A 20,308-nucleotide genomic window follows, 5' to 3' on the forward strand; every position below is an offset into this window, starting at 1 on the left:
GAATTAGAAGTCGATATGAATTCAGTTACAACCCCTTGCTGTCGATTGAAACTGACAGACACATTTAGATTGATTAAGAAAAACGAATTGCAACGTTACTGCAGTAATACAACACAAACTGAAAATGATCATAAAGACAGGCCAGCAATATTGTGGTAGTCTGGTGCACTGTAAATTAAAGAGTATTATGAAGGTGGAAATAACTCCTAACATCATTACCTTTCCAACTAGAACATCAACAAATTCCAATCTGTAAGACACTGCATCAAACAATCTCTCAACCTACAGCCTCAGTATCATAGCTATAGTACATATCAATATCCCAAATCTGCTGTTTTAATTGAAATCAAAAGAGAATGTCAGGGTCAGCGCCAGTTTCTTCTAACAGGTTCCTTGGTTCTAATATTCAAGACAGTCAAGAAACTCACAGCAACCATAAACTTGGCATATCACCTGTTGACATTCCTTCACTGATAATTTGCTGTTGAATGTATCTTGCACGTGCTGCATCCTCTATTATTCGTGTCTTCTTTTTCTTTTCTTGAATTTTCTTCAACCTGTATGAAAACAAATGTTTGTACTTTCATCAATAATGGAAAGATTCCAGTCAAAGACCTGTAGAACTCCTCTCGTTCTCGTTCATCCAGTTCTGTTGTAATGTACTGAATTGTCCTTTCAATACGAGGTATGATAACTGCAAACTTACTTCATCAACACGCATGGCTCATCACTATGCATCAATATTCCTAACCATGCTCAATAGCGTTCACTCGTCGGTTTGTGATTTTGATCACATCATCAAGAGTTATAAATGAGGTCTGTTGAATAGGTCATTTGTAGCTGTAAGAAGAACTAGATTTTTCATGCATACCTGCAATGATGCCAATTCAACAAGAAGTGTGACGGCTTTCCCAAACATATCTTTGCAATGTGCAACTTGCTGACCACCTCTTGACAAGCCAGTCAACTCATACGCTACAGATATTAAATAATTAGTAATAGACAGCAATATAAACTACCGGGAATTTCCAAAACAGCGCTCAGGGCATAAAATCCGTTTTCGATAAGCGCCAAGACGGTTCGTAAGAACTCTGAAAATTGGCAGATTGACTTGAGTGCCACAGAGTAGGCAAGTGTGAGGCCCATCTTTGCAATGTACTGCATACTTAGTCTTATAAGCTTAGGAGTGCGACAGACCTGACAGCCCTCCTAGGCTTCTTGTCAGGCGCTTGTTTAGAGGTTCCTTCTCTAATCCAGTGTCCGCTGTCTGGTTACCAAACCTATAGGTACACTATAGTATAGTAGCGCACATTACTAATACAGCTTTGGAATATTGACCAACTTGGGCCACGATGTCGAATCATGCACCGTAATTTTGAATCTCATTAGTGGCCCATGGGCTGTAAATGATAACAGTTTCCAAAAAGATCGACCAGTGGGTGGTCTCTCGACTGGGTGCTGTTTCAAAATTCCGGGTATGCATTAAATGTGAAGAAATGTTAGCATCCAGTCTAAATACTTAGCTACATGCAAGTCCTACTTCTAACCTGAAATATGCACAGACAAACACAGAAAAACCAAACAAACACACCAATAAACAAACAAAAGAACACACAAAGAAACACACACAAACCAGACCTGGAGAAAGCAAAAGTGGTCCAGCCTACCATATCCTAAAAGGTGTGGAAAGTTTAATAGCATGTGTTAATTATAAAACAAATACATAACCTCAAAGCAGCAATTATTTGCAAAATTTCAAACACTAATTCTCATCCTTTTTAATCACCTACACCTAACGAAAGTGAGTGAAAATATGCCTCTGGTAAATTTCAATTTTTAAAAACCTCGGCCAAACAGGCTCCTTCAACTCTGTAAACAAACAGACAGACACATACACAGACAACACAAAGACTCACTATCTGTTCCATCAGCCACACATTCAAACATAGGAAGAGTAACACCTAAAATAAAACAAACACGACACCTTTAAAAGTCGAATCATACCGCAGAACGTATACAATGAAAATCTCTGACCCGCAACATTGTCCTTCTTCGATCTCACTTTGGTCTGTGCTTTATCAACATTCTGCAGTACTCCAAGACTACAGACACACTTACACATATCATACAAGTACCAACACTCCCTCATCTTCCAAACACTTCAACCTAAAATCTCCTGCCGAATAGGCGGCCTCGGCCAATGAGAAGGACGCCTCCTTCATCACCTCTCCCATAGACGTCTTAGACTGACACAATCACACGAGTTACACGCATCACAAACATACAATAAGCTACCCTAGTTCGATACTTGCCTCGATTATCTTGGCTAGTATCAGTCTGAAACGCATCATGAGAGCGTCTGCTTTCTTCTTCAGTAAACTGTGGCCTTTCTGAGCTCCCTTCAGACGCCCTTTCATTAACGTCATTGCTCTGTGTAAGTAAACGAAATTTATACGTCAATTAGCAGGGCTAGATGTTAAGAAGACTGACGCTCTAGAAGGAAAGATGCTGAGACGATCCTTTCCTGACATCTTTACTCGGTGAAATCAATGAAAAGGCGGAGCATATAAAAACCGATGACCCACAGTACAGTACGTAGACCTGGTCTGCTACGCATTATAGTAGTAGGCAATTATTTGATTTAAGCCATTTTTTAATTGTATTTAATTAGCAACTATATAGAGAGTGTCTACGCAGTAGTTAGTACGATTACCATTCAATTTTTCTAGAGTTATTTAGAATTAATTAATCCTACCTAGACAAGCTTTATTGTGTCATTATAAAGACAACTCGTCAGTGTTTAAATATTGTATTTTCAAATTAATAATTGACAGTCAAGCCCTAGTCTCGCGTTGGCCTCGTCCCAGCTAGCTAGACAGTGTGGCTTGCAGCCCCGGATGCGCCGCCATCACCATGCACCGCCATCACCATGCACCACTTGCCAGACCCTGAGACCGCGGCATGCGTCTGGTGGTCATTTTTTGCCGCCACGCCTTTTTAATTTTTAATTTTGTAACTTAATTTCTATGAACATGGAGAACGACAGCAGTGCGTTAGTTTACGAGTTGATTGATATTACTGAGGCAGGAAACGTGCAAATTATATAGAGAGGTCTCCGAGGGTGAACATGTCGCTATTCCAGCGCTATGTGACTGTAGAACCGGCTTTGTTTCTTTTCATGTTTGCAGCGTTTATGTCGTATCCTCTTATGTACGAGCTAGTCATGAAGAGAGTTTGTGATGAACACAATTGCACTATCAGCAGCGATTTGCCTAAAAACTCATCATCACACGGTTGCCCTCACGTGCCGTCTGCCATCAAATCTCGTGTGATACACGAGACGTCGTTGTGGATATTGTACATCAACATTGCAAACTCCCTTCCATCTATCATGGCTGCACTAGCTACGGGGGCGTGGTCAGACAGAGTGGGTAGAAAGGTTGTCATGAGTTTTCCGGCTGTTGGTCTTTCAGTCAATGCATTTTTTGTTCTTCTCGTGTGGTATCTTCATTTGCCTTTGGAGGTTCTGTTTGCTGGTCAAATTTTGAGTGGTTTCATGGGGGGATATGGCACATTCAACTTGGGAATGTTTGCTTACATGTCTGATATCACATCTACAGCTTATAGAACGACGAGAATTGGCATATTGGAATCAATGATATTTCTTGGTGGAATGTTGGGGAATATTATTGGAGGGTTATGGGTGAGAAGTGGTAATTTTGCGCCTGCATTTTGGTGCATTTTTGCATGTGGTATTGCAGTATTGTTGTATGTCAATGTAATTGTACGAGAATCTCGGCCGAAGCGCAGATGGTCATACCAGCAGCACAAATGCAAGGCGTTTTTCAGGTGTAACAACTTGGTCAAGGCCTTCAGCTTGTTCGTTCGATTTCAATATCCATATTGGCCACTTGTTTTGGCAATTTCTGTATTTGTTTTGGTTTCTATTAACTTTGCTGGTATCATTGATGTTGTTACTCTATATGTCTTTGATTGGCCACTGTGCTGGTCATCTAAGCAATTGGGATATTTTCTTGCGTCAAAAATGGGAATGAATGGTGTTGCTATTCTCTTGTTTTTGCCTTTGTTGAAGAAAGTTGGACTTTCAGATTTGGCAGTAATAAACATTGGACTTGTATCTGGTGTAGCATCTCTTATACTGATGGGTCTTGCATCTCACGCATGGATGATGTATCTTGGTAAGCTGCGTGTTTGTTGTGTCAGTTGATATTATTGCCGAGTGCTATGTTAATATCAAATAACTCAATGTTTGACCAGCACTTACTACTTTGTAACATTATGTAGCTTTAGTTGCAGAGTTATCAGACTGCTATTTAATTAATTAACTGAACTATACATGGTATGTCATACAAAGTGAAGTAATTAATATATGTACACATTAATATGTATGAAGTGCAGTTGTGCATGTTGTTGGTGGTTTGATTGGGACATGTTGTATTATCAGTCTATTGATTTTTAATGAGATGTGTGTGCATGAGGTGAGTATGACGAGGTGGTCTAACTGCATGCATTTTGCCTGTCAATTTGCAAGTTTATTTGATTTTCATGAATGTAGGTAGCAGTGTGAAAGTACCTATTTAATGTTTTAATCAAATTTGAACATAAAGGAAAACTTTCGTATTTCAGTTGTGTTAGGAACATGCACTGGTGTAGACATTGTTTGTGTGAGTTTGTCACATTCGTTTGTTTTAGTTCCTGTAGTTGGTGCTTTAAGAGGCAGTGTTGTACCTAGTCTCAGATCTCTTATGTCGAAGATGGTCAATGAGAACGATCATGGTCTGGTGGTATTGTTCTTGATTGCTTCTTGGCTTCCTTGCTGATAGATTTTTCTCTGTTATGCCAGGTGCTTTGTTTGCCGCTGTTGCATGTTTTGAGGTCTCATGCAGTTTGCTAGCAACAATCATATTTAACAACATGTATCCAGCAACGAATCATCTTTTAACTCCTCATGGTGTTTGCTTCTTCTTCATGTCTGGGATGCTGGTGATTGCCATGATTGTCACAATGTAGGTCAAATGAGTTGTGTGTTTTGCCTGCATAACTATTATTTTAATGTGTTGATTCATTTGTCAGTGTTTTAAGACAAGGCTGGTATTCAAGCGGTGACGACAGTCTACCAGAGAGGTTCAATGTCAATGCAGATTATGATACACTTGGCGATCAGGATGGCAACGTCAGGAGTGAGGATGAATAGGCTTGTTGTGTTATTATAGATTGTGAATAATGTTGTGCGTCTATGGACGTAAATGTAAATGTAAAATCTTAGTTTCAACTTTGTGTTCAGAAAGTTCAACCAGTGACAGCGTGAGTTGTATGTCATCAAATGTTATCAGAGTATAGCGAGATCTGGATTTTGAGAATAGAGAGTACTTGAAAGTCGTAATACGTATAAGTATACAGCAACAGTAGTGCACTGTGTGTGTACTTTCTACATGTATATAAATACTTGCAGAGAGTGCCACCTTCAAATCAACGAGAGTGAAATTGTGAATACAATGTTTACTTTAATTCTCCTTCAGTGTATTGATGCTCCATGCACAGGCTCTACAATAGATCCACGTGACAACAATTCTGTGCGTGATCTACCAAACAGTAACCGTTCTGTGTGCTACAGTGCCAATTGCCACTTGCCAATCGCATTACATGATGTGGGTACGAAAACACCATACAACTCCTACGTTATTTTCTATTGCTAATCAACCCAAGTAGAGAACTTGCTATGGCAAAGATTGCTGCATTTTCTGCTTCTTGTTTTTTGCTTGCTGTTGCTGTCCACGAGGTGGCGTCACAGGTCGACCAGAATTCAAACCTCCATATTGATATTTTGTTTTCTTCTCGGACGGTTTCAGTATCTGACAAAAGTAAGTCAAACAAAACGGTTAAGTGCAGTGAAAGGCAGACACAAAATGAGTAGATAGATGACAGAATTAAACAGTAATGACAGCAACAGGTTACCTGGAATGAACACATTAAAGTTTCGTCTACACTCATCATTCCACCAGCATTGTCAAATTCTCCGCAATAATTAGGAGCTGAGAAAAGAGTCACCAATTGCCGTTTGGCAAAGAATTCATAACCATCTTCAACAACCTGCAATAAAAAGACATCATTACAAGATACAATCTGGCCAACACAATATATGTAGTTGAGTTCAGTTTGTTTCAATTCACACAAACTAAACTATCACAAACTACAGTGTGCACACTTGACAGTAGCTTCCAGTAATCTCCCACTGTACATTCAGCAAGACTATGGATTTTAATAAGCTAAAGTTCTTTGTCATATCACTAAGCCTAAGGGACCAAACAGCAGAAGTACCAAAAATGAGAATTCACTCATCAGATACTTAATAAGAGTATAAAAATGCTGTATTACAAATAGACAGTGCAAGATGGGGAAACTACACAGCTATACTGTAAAGTAATACTAGTTAAGTTAAAAATGCAAAGCATCGTTGGAGCGGGCCAGACAGACCCGAGACACAGTCACTGCTGTGTTCACACTACGGTTTAGAACTGGGTTTTCTACTGCTAGTGATTTGTCATCGCGGAGAACATGTACGTTTATAGCACTAACGTAATTTTTGTGTAGTTTTCTACATTCTGATAGTAGTCTCATGGCGTGCATCAATCAGTTGTGAACATCTCCCTCTCTTTACTGTGTCAGCTAAGAACGATGTGCGTGTATGTCGAAATTCGAAGTAGACATAAAACCGATTTGTACTTGCTCCTCCACAATGCGTTGTGGTGTGTATGCTCTTTTTCGTAGATACTCTAGCAAAGACATTTACCTGTACACTTGGCCGCTTCAAGTTAAGCTACAAGTAGTTCATTCACAGTCAGCACCCGCGTTTGGACATCGTGGAGAACACGGGTAGAGTGCTAACGTAAATTTCTTTGTAAAAGCGACTTGTTGTCACATTTAGTTGCATTTTGGCCGCAGTCATCAAGCCATCTCTAAAAGCTCGAGCTTGTTTGCAAATTCTCTTATTAGTCCCTGTGGGGCTGACGTGCAGCAACCTGGAGAGCCGTACAGCTATTACACTTACACCTGCATTGTGACATCACAAACCAACATGTCTGTGATTGACTCAAAATAAACATTATTTCTGGCCGGTCAGTTGGTCACAAGACCATAAGTACATACCCGGTACGACCGACTGTACCTACCTACCATCACACACATTTCAACACAGTACAGTACACATAGGAAAGGTCTCGCCAAGGCTCGCCCCTATCTTAAGTATCGGCAAGAAGGCATACAACTTGAAGAATTTATAAAGCCTCATATAAAATCAGCTGAAAGAAATACAAAGAAATCTGCCAAGCCACAACATGTAAAAAACTTCAATTTACCTACATTACGAGGTTCATTGTGATATGTACAAAGGTAACTACACGTACTACATAAATGGATGGTGTGTGTGTGTGTGTGTGTGTGTGTGTGCACGCGCGCGTCCACTGAGCACAGAGTTTTCAGTAGTAAAACAACTTAACAGTCATGAAGACAACTAAAAACAGGCATTACTGGTAGGTTTGCTAGGCTGATATCCTTAGGTCACACCCTCCCACCAGCTGTGTGAATGTTGCTAAAAGTGGTTAGCAACATCATGTGGTTTCCTGTTGTTTACTACAACAAGACTTCATACAAACGATCTCATGGCAACCAAAAGCAACAGAACAAAAAGGAAGCTCTGTCACATCCTAAACATCCATCTATAAATACTGTGTATAATATCCATAAAAGCCAATACCCCACCCAGTCACTCCCACACAGTCACTCTCACAAACACACAAACAGACAACCAGATATTTTATTTGTAAGAAACATAGGTTGCTTCAAACATAGGCTGCCCCATCAATATAAACACAGATAGACAAATACAAACTGACAAACAAATGAACAAACAAATACAAACACAGACAACAGTTAAGGGTACCTGGTGAGCTCTACAGATAAGGTCCAAGTCATGTCGATTGAGGAATTTGCTGACAATGTCTGCACCAAATGTAAAAGAAACTCCTCGATCATTCTCTCCCCAACCTTGTGTGTCTTTATCAGGATCAGACCACAATAGATCACACAACAATCCTGAAAAAGAGCCTCATGCATAAGTTGAGAAACACACAAATAGTAACAGGAAAAACCTGTATCTGGGACATCAGTTGGTCTCATTATCCGTCGAATCTGTTCCATTGAGTGAAGATCTGGTGACAAACCTGAGGAATTTCTTGAATGAAAACACATGCCTTGCACACACACACACACACACACACACACACACACACACACACACACACACCAATTTATCAACCGACAACAACAATGAAGGCAACAACATTGAAGGCACACGCTAAACAAACAGATGGACTGTATCAGGTCAAGTTCCAATTGTACTAATAAGCAGTCACGCATGAAATTAATTAATAATCAGAAGTGTTCACAAACACCCAGCAGATACACAGACATACACACAGACACACAGTGACACAGACAGCTTACCACCATGACAGCAAAATATCTTCTCATCGATTATAGCAGCAATGGGCAAACAGTTGAAACAGTCAGTAAACGTCTTCCACAGCTTGATATTGTATCTCCGTTTGCCTACATCATCAACGACGTCACAGAACAAACACCAAGGAAGAGAAATTCCCACTCACATTCATCGTAAAAACCGTATATTCGATTGATACTCGCGCATTCGTGATTACCCCGAAGCAGGAAGAAATTTTCAGGATATTTGATTTTGTAAGCTAGTAGAAGGCAGATGGTTTCCAGGCTCTGCTTCCCTCTGTCAACGTAGTCGCCAAGGAATAGGTAATTAGCCTCAGGAGGAAAGCCTCCGTACTCAAAGAGTCTTAGCAAGTCCGTATATTGTCCGTGAATGTCACCTGGCAGGTGAAAAGCGGCAAATTAGGTAAGTAAGCGAAACTGCCATACGAAGTAAGTACACTCCCCACCCCTCCATAGTGGGGATGCAACTGAAACGTACACTAGCCGACACGAAACTCACCGCATATCTTGAGAGGAGCCTCCAATTCGAGTAGAATCGGTTGGCTCAAAAATAGCTCTCTTGACTTCAGACAGAGACCTCGAACTTCTTGCTCCGTGAGGTTGACCGTTTTCCCTGGCCGACAACCACGAACTGCAAAGAGATCACACCGAAGTCAAAGAAACATGTAAGATCTAAGTGTCTGTCTGATCTGCTAACCCTCTAGAAGTCTCGATATTATATCGTCAACGTTGATAGAATGTTCCATCGTGCCAAGGGGTCGGGCGAGGTCTGCTGGACTGTTGACGTATTGCGCTAACAAACGTTTGACGTATTTGTCACGTGCAAACGTCGCGTGCGTTACACAAACATTTCAAATATTTGGTTATCGAATACATGAGCAAAACTTGTAAATAATAGCAGCCAAAATAAACCTTAATAAACAAATAAATATATTTAAATGTTAGAGTACCTAGGCTTTTGCTATCTACATGTACAAAGATTCCTAATTGAAATCAACCAGATCGTACAAAATGGCTGCCACAGTTGCAGCTATCAAATCTAGTGAAGAGAATTACGACGACGTAAGAGCCCAGAAATTAACAATAAGATTGTAGTACCTTATTAGTGTTGAGCAGGAGCCGGATGAGACGTTGAGTGAGAGACTATGGGGTTTGACAGAAATGTTCCCTGACAGAGTGAGGACATTCTGTGGAACTCTATGTCAGCTCGCCACAAAGGGTTCCTACATTGCGTATCGATTCTCACGTAGTGCTGTGTGGATTGGTGTCAGCTCTATGGCGTTGACAGTGTTTCCTATCATGTTTGAATCAGAGAGAATTCAGTTGCAAGAGCAACAACAGATGCAACAGAGACAAGCAAGACAAATAGATGTTTAGCTGCTCGCATATATATGCTATAGACTGCATGTGTGTTTAGATCTTACTTGGTCCAGGGGCAGCAGGACAACAATTTGGTGGTCAGTTTGGTGGAGTAGCATCAGGACTGGCTCCTCCTGGTCTCATGCCTAAGTGATGATAATCTGTTTGATTAGTGGAAATCTTAGGTACAGTAGACTGAAATAATCTTGAGCTGTTCTGACACTGATAGATGGTAGGTACATATTGCTGTCTTTTATATAAATGAGAACAATGACACAGCAGTGAGTTCTGATGGCTGCAGGCAAAGTCAAATGGAGTGTCTGGGAAAGTAGATAATTGTTGATTCTAAACCAAGTAACATGCATGTTATGACTATGACATATTCTATGTGTACATGTGAATGTACTCGAGAGAATGAACGAGATCATCATTCTCTATCATGCTGGCATCTCACCAACAAAAGTTGGAGGCATCTTGTGAATGTGTTGAAGACACAAGAAAACGCCGAATAACAAGACAGACTGCGTACTTGTGGGACAGTCCTACTGTTATTGATATCCAAACTTGCAAACGGTATTGTAAACAATGGTGGTCATACAAAATACTAATTTTGGCACAGTTGTGTATTGAATAGCATGCAACCAGGGCAATGTTTGGGCAACAGATAAAAACTGGGTCATGTGTGACACACTTCCTTGCAAAAGAGCCTTAATTGTAAAGATGTATTGAACACTGTTCAAATACAAGTTTGGCCATTAGGTGTAAGGATGGCTCCTGAATGTTAGAGTGCAACTTTTTTGTACAGTGTAGTGATGTCCAACAAAATACAGATAACTTTTAAAATTAGTAAATACAATCTATAGTGGCAATCACACAGTCATAGCCATAGCCATCTATTCACACATACAACTAACTACAGCAAACTGTTTAGCTATTGAAAATTATAAATATGTAGTTCAAGTGACCTTCTATTAGACCGGTATTCATTGTAACTGCAACAGCATGTCAAACAATGCCTGTAATGAGTACATTGAACATCATAAGTTTTGCACTATCGTATGGTGTTGATTTGTCATGCAACAAAGGGAATACATGTGACCTTGGCTTTGGTTCCCACTTTTGACTTTTTCTCAACAAATTTGCCTACTTTGTCTGTCATAGCCACAAGAGATGTGTATACACCTGGAGTACTCCTAGACACAGAAGTCACAACAAACACATTTTAATACATCGGGTTAGGGTAACTAAATTAGTCAAACGAAAGACAACAATTCAGTCAACCTTATACGCAATCTTCTTTACAGTACAGTAAATGACAAACGTAATGTATAGTAAGCTCTACTAAGATGCATAAACAATAGATGTGCTGTTGTGTAAGACCTCACTAATTAAGATTGTTTTGAAGCTGCACTGTCATTCTTTTGTGATCAAACAAAAGCTGTCATGTCCATAACACAATAAATACCGTAGGTCAGAAGTATATTTTATCACTTTCTCTACTCTTTACTATTACACCAACAATAACAACATGCATATATTCAATTTGTGTGTATAGTAATTGTAATGACTGACAAGCTCGCTTCTAGACCCGTCTTGTTAGCTCCTGTTGTCATGACCAGAAAATCATTCCACCAGTGTTTAACAATAGCTAGTAGAAAGTCTGTGGCCTTGATCACATAGCTGCAATATCATATATATAGTCAGAGCAGATGATACACACGAGACGGTCACTCTAATTGACACCTTTCATGCTCTGAGTCAAGTAATGGATGAAGGAGTGGAAGAAGCTCTAAGCAAGCTCCCATAGATAGAGAAGGCATATCAACGTTATTATGGCCCTTTCCCACCTGCACACTGCATGTCATACAATAAATCAATTGTGACCCGAGATAGAGTCTATAGAGTATACTGGACTGTTACATTGATAACAAAACTGGTAACAAATCCGCAGTCAGCGTCTCGTCGTCTATTCTGTAAGTTTCACAAAAGTATCAATTAGCTGCAAAGACATGTGTAGACCAATGAGCCATACAAACCTCAACATGTAGTCCACCATAGCATTAATATCCTAGATGATTTATTAATAAATAATGGTTAATATAAACACTTGTAAAAGTTTTAAGTGATGTACCTTGTCACACTGTGTCTTGGCTGCATACACACGTGTCTTCCTAGAAGCGAAAACAGCAAGCATCGTGCTGTGTTGCTCTAGCAGCTAAATAGAAATACCTGGTATAGCTACACAAATTTCAGCAAGATAATCTAAATACAGGCGCACAACAAAGTGCCATAAATACAATTAAGTAATAAACTTAAAATGCAAGCAACTTGAAAACTGTAAACTCTAGATTAGGGATGATACAATGTGTTAGTTTTGAGAGTCAATTAGTTCTGTTAGCACACGCCTAATTGTTTCATTTTCTGCATGCAGACTCCACTGTTTTCTTATTTTGAACAAATTGTAGAAATATTAATTAAACTGTCATAGAGCCGTGCTGTTCTAATCAATAATATGTAAGTTTAATATTTCTAAAATTTTTGTTGTTCTCAAATCAAAAGCATTGGTCTGAAGGGTCATGATCAATGGTTTGCAAGTGAATGTACATGCACTATTACATCGTCTCTCAACACGGTTTCTTACTAACTAGACTATAACCTAACCTGTTGCATCTTGTCATCTAGACTCTTTTTTGAATCACTCGGTGCTGCAACCGTCACATTGAGTTAGACAAACTGAAGTCACTTGCAGCGACGACAAACTACGGCACCTTGCAATTGTCCGCGTCGTTTTCGTTTTCGTCCATCTTCAAGTCTCCCATTTGGACCGTCGGGCTCCGAGTCATCCATAGCTACGGCTGGCTAGGAGCGCGCGCTCGATGGCAAGAAGGCGTGGTAGCTAGCCACACCCAATGAGTTGGGAATCAGCGACTTGGTTGGATCCATGCATCGTGCTCATTTTCACAGCCGAAGAAACGAGGCAGCAGCATATTTTATCGGTACTTTTTACTTCTACGAATATTCAATGTATATGTCTAGCTCGGAAATACAGTTATGACCACAAGTGTATGTGTCTAACTACAAATCTTTATAAATCTTCAACTTGCCTGTCACTGATGCGGCCACAAACTATGAAATGAATTGAATTTGATTCAGTAAGCAATGAGAAGAATGTACATGTCTACCTGAGTGTGTAGAGGGTGAAATGCTACAGCAGACACGATGTCACTCTGACCCAGCAATTTGTGAGCATAAGAAGGAAATCGAACATCATACAAATAAGCCTGTCCATTCACAAAACACTGTAAAATACATCTTCACAATGAAAATATTTTTACAAATGTTTTTTCACTGTAAATCATAGAAAGCAACCAATGTCACAAATTTGCAACACATTAGTTAATCACTAAAAGACTTTAAAATTGATTCTACATATATGTATAGCACCTACAGTTTATTGCAAAAAGTACAAGTACAAGTGAAAATGTTGTGTGCATATGCTGATCAAAGCTGAAAAATGACATCATGTATTGACATCAATTTGACAAATTATCACTATTCATAGCATTTCTTTTGCTTTGCACTAGAGAAATAGTGACACTCAACTACATCTTGTTGTGTAACTTAAACGTTTGGTGATGTGTATAAGGCTTTATCTGCTGTTTGGCAATAAATGTTGCAGTAAGCTTACACTCTGCATGAAACATTTGAGACTAAACGACCTCTACTTACCGCTTTGTCTTCTGAGCCTGTTCCTATAAAACGTGAACAAGGGCTGATACGCATTCCTACAGGATAGAACCGGTTAGCATGACCTTCATAACGTCTCACACATCTATAATACATCAACAGACACTGCTGTGATAACAAAATCAATCTAGAGCTACTGATCGTTTAGTCAACTTGTCAGTACGTAGATCCCACAGTTTGATGCCATCAGTGACTGCACCAGTGATGAAGAGATCATAAGCATCTGGTGGGTGACTAACATATGCAGAACCCTTGTAATACAATAGCATGGTAAGAATAATTGAGGATAACCACAAATGTATGTGTTTTACTTTGTTCTGTGAGATACAATGTACAGGACGAGAATGCACATCAGTCATCACTCGTGCACTCCGTCCAACATTCATGTCGTATACCTCAATGTTCTTGTTAGAACCAGCACATAGAACAATGTCTAGAGATAAAACAAAACATTACTGCACAAAACACACACACGCACACACACACACACACACACACACACACACACACACACACACACCGCACACACACACACACACACACACACACACACACACACACACACACACACACGCGCGCGCACACACACACACACACACACACACACACACTGCTGTTGCACGTAGATTTCACCTCATATGGCATGTGTATATGGCAATACAAGGCGCAAGAGTATAGACAAACAGACAAATAGATACATACACAGATAACAACTGAACAAATGATTGGATTGAAAGACAAACAAACTGAGAGATACACATAGACAGACTGAACTGACAGTCAAACAAACAAACTAAAATATATAAACTTGACAGACCAATCAACCAACTAACAAACCAACTCACAGACGGACAGATTGTTTTATTGATTTTAAACTTTAAAGATACAACAGGCAAATCTTCGAAAGTACAAATCCACTTCAGTCCATCTGTTCATCGATTCAGACCTAATGGATTAAAGACAGGCAAACAGACAAACAGACAAACAGAGAGACAGACAGATTATTTTATTGTCACAGATCCTCTACTTGTACACATCCTAAACTTCTATGATGAACCAGTCCTTCACAGCGAAATACTTTAAAACAGACAGACAGACAGACAGACAGATAGACAGAAAGACAGACAGACAAACAGACAGACAAAAAATTGATGAACAGGCAAATAGAAAATTAAGCAGCTAATCAAACTGCCACACAAACTGCGTGGTATAACCAAGTAACAAGACCAATGAAAACGTAGGCAACACCTATGCAATTTGTAATCAAAACTTCAACAAACATAAGCTGCAACATACACTAACCCGTACAACATGCTGTTGTTTACCTAACCAACAGTCTATGATAATAAGATCAAGACAAGCTCACATGAATAAAAGTCATTGATACATGACATAGCAGTAATCTGCTGTGTTGACTCTTGGGTAAAACACTTCACTAATTTGTACCGAGAATTGTTCACATATCTTCAACACATGGACAAATAGAGTGTAAAAGTATGTAGAAAGCACAACCAATAAACTTGAGCCATACCATACCGTTTGACATCGTCAGGCTTGTCCGTGTCAATATAATATTTGTAAAGATACAAACAATTGCCGCTGACAACTAAGAAAAACTTGTCAACATAGAAAAATTGAGCATCAGATATTTCTTTGGAAAACTGTTCTTCTGCTGATGTGTTCTACACGTGACAGACATACAGTCTACATGTAGTAAGTGTTTGCATTGAGCAATGTTTAATTGATGACCTTTCCTATGGCAGAAGTTTTAAAATTGTGTTGTATTTGACTTATTGTCATGAGCGGATTGTCTGGTTGTCGCACTGACCATAATCGTGCTGTCTTGTCTGTAGATGATGTTAACAACCAGCTGCTGTTGCAACTCCAACTCAGTGATGTCACACTCCCATTATGACCTATTGAAACATCTATTGTCGAATACATAGCAATGTGGAGAAAAGCGTCTTGCCTCTGAGCGTAGAATTATTTTCAGTTAGTGGAGTCTTCAAATAGTGGCAAGTGCCATCAGACAAACAGCAAGCAAGATGCTGGCCCTCATCTGACCATGTCAACTTGTTGCATATTGAAACACTTGCATAAAACATATAACAAACCTGAATACTTTATCTGAGTAATTGCTACTGGATTGTCAGACAATGAAACTGATGAGTTCAACTGAATAGGAGGAGCAGAGTCAACAACATATTCTCTACGCAGCAGAAATATAAGTCAAGTTGACGCTAACAACAAAACAAAATGTAGCAACCGCTTAGTCTGTGAAACGGTTGGCTGCCTGAGTAATTTTGTTCCAACACCGGGATGTTTACTGAGCTGTTTAGAACCCTTTCCACGCGATGTAGTCAAATTGGGTGTAAACATTGTTGTCCTACATTGCGAATAACACAAAATTCATAAAAATAGTTTCAAGTAACACACATGTAAGTAGATGGTAGTCACAGTAACAATTAATTGAAAGTCACAGATTTGTAGTGTCCAATTAGTGGCAAGCAAATCCTTAAAATAATATTACCTTGGTGCAGTGCTGTATCCCGATGACTTTACTTTTGAGTGAAATGTTAATGGCCGATCTTTCATTTCAGATCGTTTTGGTAGGCCTTTTGCATTGCCCTTCTTAATACACACTTTAGGTTTAGGAACAAGTTCTGCCTTTAAAGGAGATTCACTAAGGAGGACGTCTCTGAACAAATTCTTAGCAAAATAAGTGATGAGTTTCCACCAACAACCATTAATTATTACACACCGTGATAAAACTGTAAGCAGTGGTGCTAGTCCCACTGCTGCATTTCCTACAGATGCCACATGACTTGAACTCTTTAACTCAGATCCAGACAGAGGAGTCTATATACAACAGGAAAGATCTGCAGCCAGTAAACAAACAGTGACTGTTGTTGTGACATGTTTTACAGGTAGAAAACTAGGTTGAAGAGGGAATGATGTCTGGATACAAACAATGAACAAAGACTCTTGAAATGGACTGTAGAGCACACACTGCAGCTATAAAATTTGCTGGTTGTTAATTACTTTATGTATGTTTCAATCACAGTACTATGATGGTATTACCTCACCAAGATGACTTGTGCTAAATGCAGCTGTACTTGCTACAACTATCTTCTGCATGTCAGAGCTATTGTCTGATTCTATATAAGAAACAAGATGTCACCACATCCTGCAGATAAACGTTGATTGTGTTTCTCCTCTTTGTGTCCTTGTGATCATGCTGTTTTATGTGACATGCATGCCTTAATAAACGCTTCTTGTTAAATAAATATAAAGTTTATTGTGTGTATGGCATTTCAAGATTTATCATGGAACTTTGGTATATACCTTACTTTGAAAACTGAAATTGCATACACATTGACAACTGTGATAATCAAATGCAAGCACTGCAGACTGAGTGACTGCAATCAAGAATGATGTCTGGCCACTGATTTCATCTCTAGCAAAGAAGATCAATAAATGTGTGTGCTTGTGTTTGTTTGTTTGTTTGTTTGTGTGTGTGTGTTTGAGAGCATACACACACAGACACACACAGACACACACACACACACACACACACACACACACACACACACACGCACGCACACGCACACACCTTGCACACACTGGCACATGCAGATGCTCTAAAGTGCACTACTTAACTTGCATTACACAACTACCTTGCCATTGGCTGCTCATCCGGTGGCAGCAAAATCCCAGTATCTAAATCCCTTTGATATGCAGATAAAGAATGTTGCTCATCATTGACACTGCAATATGCCAGTCCAATGACAGCATTTCCAATTTCAACTGTTGCTTCCTGTTTGTCTTCACTAATGTGCAAAGAAGATTCTTCAATCTGTTTCCATGATGGTCTACTGTCTATCACTGTTGGTCTTTGTTGACACTTCTCTGACTTAAGAGATTCTTCCACCAAAATAAACTTTGAAAGATCAAACTCTCGTAGTGAACGGAATCCATTACCAACAGTAAGATCATACACTCTGACCTTCAAACAATAGAAAATTTATGAGAACAAAAACGCCAGTGAATGCTAAGACATTTATTATTCAAGTATGTCAGCAATGTGACTACAACTCACTCCTACAGCTTATGCATGCAAACTGAGAGTAGGATGTGATTAGTTAACAGTAGCTTACCAGTAGCAAAATTTCAGATCTTACAGAAAGCCTAGCAAAATTGCATGTATAGTGCACGGGAACATGTTTTTACTGTATGTAAATTAGTTTTAATTATCAGTGCTTTCTAGAGACTAAATAACCTTTGATATAGCAACAATACACACACACACACACACACACACACACACACACACACACACACACACACACACACATCACCTTTCCATCAGATGAACCTACAGCAAACTGACGCTGTGTATGATGGATGCATAAACACGTAAAAGATGCAGCTACAAAGCAAAAAATGTCCAGATTCTGACTACGTATAATTTACCATACCAAGCCAAAACATACAAGATACAATACTTGACTGGTAGACCAATAGACCTTGTGCTATGTCCCATATCTGACAAAGAAGCACACAAACAAAACGATGTGTTGTGTATACTAATTGTGTTAGCAATCAGTAAAATACCTTAAATGTTCGATCTTCAGACACTGACACTACCCACTGTGATGTCTCTCCGTAAAAGTCAGCAGCAGTTACGAGGGATGTGTGACCCTCTAACATGTTCTCAACCATTTGAGACTGAGCAACAAAAATAAAATTAGTTGTTGATTCAATCAACATTGCTTTGCTTGTGATGCATAAAGGTAGACCTGTGTTTTAAGTATTTGTATGTTCTTGCCAATACAAGCAGCAATCAAGTCACTGTCTTGACTAAAAGACACAGACTGAACACTTCCTTGACCAGATGAAACTATTGTAGCTCTGGGCTCTTGACCTAAGTAAACAATATTTACAGTCAACATTAATATTGCACACCTGACAAGCACAATAGTAAAACGTTTACATACATACATACATACATACATACAACATACATACATACATACATACATACATACAACATACATACATACATGATGATGACAATATGGCAAGTCCATTGACACAAAGTGACAACACACACACACACACACACACACACACACACACACACACACACACACACACACACACACACACACTCACACACACACACACACACACACACACACACACACACACACACAAATTCATTGGCATCCATTCATAGTGAAACACAATAGTATTATGTCTTATACAAATTCACAAACACACAAATATATGTACATATAGACAAATAGACAAAACAGGCAGACAAACAGATAGACAAACATGCAATTAGAATTGTTTAGTTATTAATCTTGCACGAAGTGAATATAAATTTCTCCATTAAGGCTGGAAGCATTACACAGGCCTCATAAGCTAAAGTGAAGAGTGTGCATGCAATTTAGTCTGCCAACCCAAACCTGACAAGTGCATAGCAATCTTGTTTTCATCAAGCCAGACCCGCCATATTATTCAGACAAACAGACAGACAAATTGTTATGCTTCAGCACTTACTATACCAATAAAAATTTGCTAACTTTAGAAAGCAATCAGCAAACAAACGAGAGACAGGGAGCCAGACAGACAGACAGACAGGCAAACAGACTGACAAACAGACGTACAGACACTGACAGACAAGCAAACAGACAAATAGACAGACAGACAAGCAAACAGACAAATAGACAGACAGAAAGATGTCAACTGTTTGACTTAAGTCATAATTAAGGACTTATTGGATCCAAGTTGTCTTAGAACTTGCTGATTTTTGGCATATTGTAGACTGTAATAATGTCTTGCATTATATAAAAATATATGTATTGACAGACACGCAGACAGGCAGACAGACAGACATGTTGTTTCCTACAATATGCTTTTGTATCATACCGTCCCAGTGGGATACTAGCATAGTTGTTTTAGTTTCACTTTCATGTAGAGTTAATTAATTAAAGTTCTATAGCAATAGTGAAATACCTTAATTTGACACACAAACAAACAGATCAACCGACATGCAGATGATAGACAGACAACCAGACAGATGGAAGGAAAAACACACAGGTGATGAATGACATTCACAAACAGACTAGTACAAGTCTAACTGTCCCTACTATTATATGATAAGGCAAGACATCTCTCAATGTCCCAAACGAAAACGTAGTGAACTGATGCAGAACAGAGAAATGTGTTGTCAGAATCACCGCCAAACGCTAGAGACAACACGGGAGAGCTGTGCCCGGTTAAAACAAGTGACTAAAACAAAAATTCTCACCAACAAACTATTAATTTCCATAGCAACAAGATGATTTACTTTCCGCCTCGTTTCTCTTTCAAGAGGTAGGCACCACACAGAGATATTACATGCGTCAACACTTGCGCAGTATTTTTCACTAAGCGCTACAGGAGCAGCTAATGATTTGCAACAGCAATGCAGCACAGACGACAAACGAACCTCCATAATTTCTAAATTAGCGCGCTAGGCATGAGCGAATCACGTGATCAGTCAATAAATCATAATTGTGGATTCTTCTACTTTAGTAGGTGCAACTTTAAAAAACGAAACTTTTAATATTACACAAAATTGAAAATATTTTAAAGGGGAGGGATTAACAATGTC

General features: G+C 39.2%; 6 protein-coding genes across 6 annotated transcripts; 2 read left to right on the plus strand and 4 right to left on the minus strand.

Annotated features, from left to right (window-relative positions):
• Window positions 1-215: 215 nt before the first annotated feature.
• LOC134180429 (V-type proton ATPase subunit D-like) lies at window positions 216-2,556 on the minus strand. Its single transcript, XM_062647575.1, has 10 exons — window positions 2,491-2,556; window positions 2,313-2,430; window positions 2,167-2,246; window positions 2,035-2,102; window positions 1,917-1,961; window positions 872-975; window positions 752-818; window positions 616-694; window positions 454-557; window positions 216-399 (listed from the first exon to the last, which is right to left on the minus strand). The coding sequence occupies exons 1-10, from the start codon at window positions 2,529-2,531 to the stop codon at window positions 347-349; spliced, it is 759 nt and encodes a 252-aa protein (XP_062503559.1). The 5' UTR covers window positions 2,532-2,556; the 3' UTR covers window positions 216-346.
• Window positions 2,557-3,090: 534 nt separating this feature from the next.
• Window positions 3,091-5,522, plus strand: LOC134180427 (proton-coupled folate transporter-like). Its single transcript, XM_062647573.1, has 5 exons — window positions 3,091-4,199; window positions 4,714-4,797; window positions 4,865-5,027; window positions 5,095-5,201; window positions 5,306-5,522. Exons 1-5 carry the CDS (start codon window positions 3,128-3,130, stop codon window positions 5,359-5,361), a joined length of 1,482 nt encoding a protein of 493 aa, XP_062503557.1. The 5' UTR covers window positions 3,091-3,127; the 3' UTR covers window positions 5,362-5,522.
• Window positions 5,520-9,341, minus strand: LOC134180428 (serine/threonine-protein phosphatase PP1-beta catalytic subunit). Its single transcript, XM_062647574.1, has 8 exons — window positions 9,236-9,341; window positions 9,038-9,169; window positions 8,685-8,915; window positions 8,524-8,628; window positions 8,169-8,240; window positions 7,961-8,112; window positions 5,977-6,111; window positions 5,520-5,873 (listed from the first exon to the last, which is right to left on the minus strand). Exons 1-8 carry the CDS (start codon window positions 9,282-9,284, stop codon window positions 5,739-5,741), a joined length of 1,011 nt encoding a protein of 336 aa, XP_062503558.1. The 5' UTR covers window positions 9,285-9,341; the 3' UTR covers window positions 5,520-5,738.
• Window positions 9,342-9,535: 194 nt separating this feature from the next.
• On the plus strand, window positions 9,536-10,209 carry LOC134180228 (mitochondrial import receptor subunit TOM22 homolog). Its single transcript, XM_062647331.1, has 3 exons — window positions 9,536-9,600; window positions 9,655-9,894; window positions 9,956-10,209. Exons 1-3 carry the CDS (start codon window positions 9,550-9,552, stop codon window positions 10,049-10,051), a joined length of 387 nt encoding a protein of 128 aa, XP_062503315.1. The 5' UTR covers window positions 9,536-9,549; the 3' UTR covers window positions 10,052-10,209.
• A 475-nt stretch (window positions 10,210-10,684) lies between these two features.
• LOC134180223 (KATNB1-like protein 1) lies at window positions 10,685-12,777 on the minus strand. The gene is made up of 9 exons (XM_062647327.1): window positions 12,666-12,777; window positions 12,559-12,602; window positions 12,029-12,112; window positions 11,934-11,965; window positions 11,818-11,868; window positions 11,641-11,751; window positions 11,470-11,577; window positions 10,997-11,090; window positions 10,685-10,913 (listed from the first exon to the last, which is right to left on the minus strand). Exons 1-9 carry the CDS (start codon window positions 12,742-12,744, stop codon window positions 10,881-10,883), a joined length of 636 nt encoding a protein of 211 aa, XP_062503311.1. The 5' UTR covers window positions 12,745-12,777; the 3' UTR covers window positions 10,685-10,880.
• A 104-nt stretch (window positions 12,778-12,881) lies between these two features.
• On the minus strand, window positions 12,882-20,149 carry LOC134179703 (WD repeat-containing protein 27-like). Its single transcript, XM_062646636.1, has 23 exons — window positions 20,003-20,149; window positions 19,803-19,944; window positions 18,444-18,568; window positions 18,259-18,372; window positions 18,138-18,189; window positions 18,003-18,073; window positions 17,322-17,650; window positions 16,995-17,101; window positions 16,726-16,802; window positions 16,570-16,659; window positions 16,406-16,503; window positions 16,175-16,342; window positions 15,911-16,030; window positions 15,759-15,853; window positions 15,614-15,703; window positions 15,394-15,560; window positions 15,181-15,326; window positions 15,011-15,108; window positions 13,956-14,077; window positions 13,798-13,895; window positions 13,627-13,729; window positions 13,080-13,178; window positions 12,882-13,023 (listed from the first exon to the last, which is right to left on the minus strand). Exons 1-23 carry the CDS (start codon window positions 20,147-20,149, stop codon window positions 12,973-12,975), a joined length of 2,709 nt encoding a protein of 902 aa, XP_062502620.1. The 3' UTR covers window positions 12,882-12,972.
• Window positions 20,150-20,308: the final 159 nt, after the last annotated feature.

The sequence above is a fragment of the Corticium candelabrum genome, chromosome 5, assembly GCF_963422355.1.
Source record: "Corticium candelabrum chromosome 5, ooCorCand1.1, whole genome shotgun sequence".
Lineage (NCBI taxonomy): Eukaryota > Metazoa > Porifera > Homoscleromorpha > Homosclerophorida > Plakinidae > Corticium > Corticium candelabrum.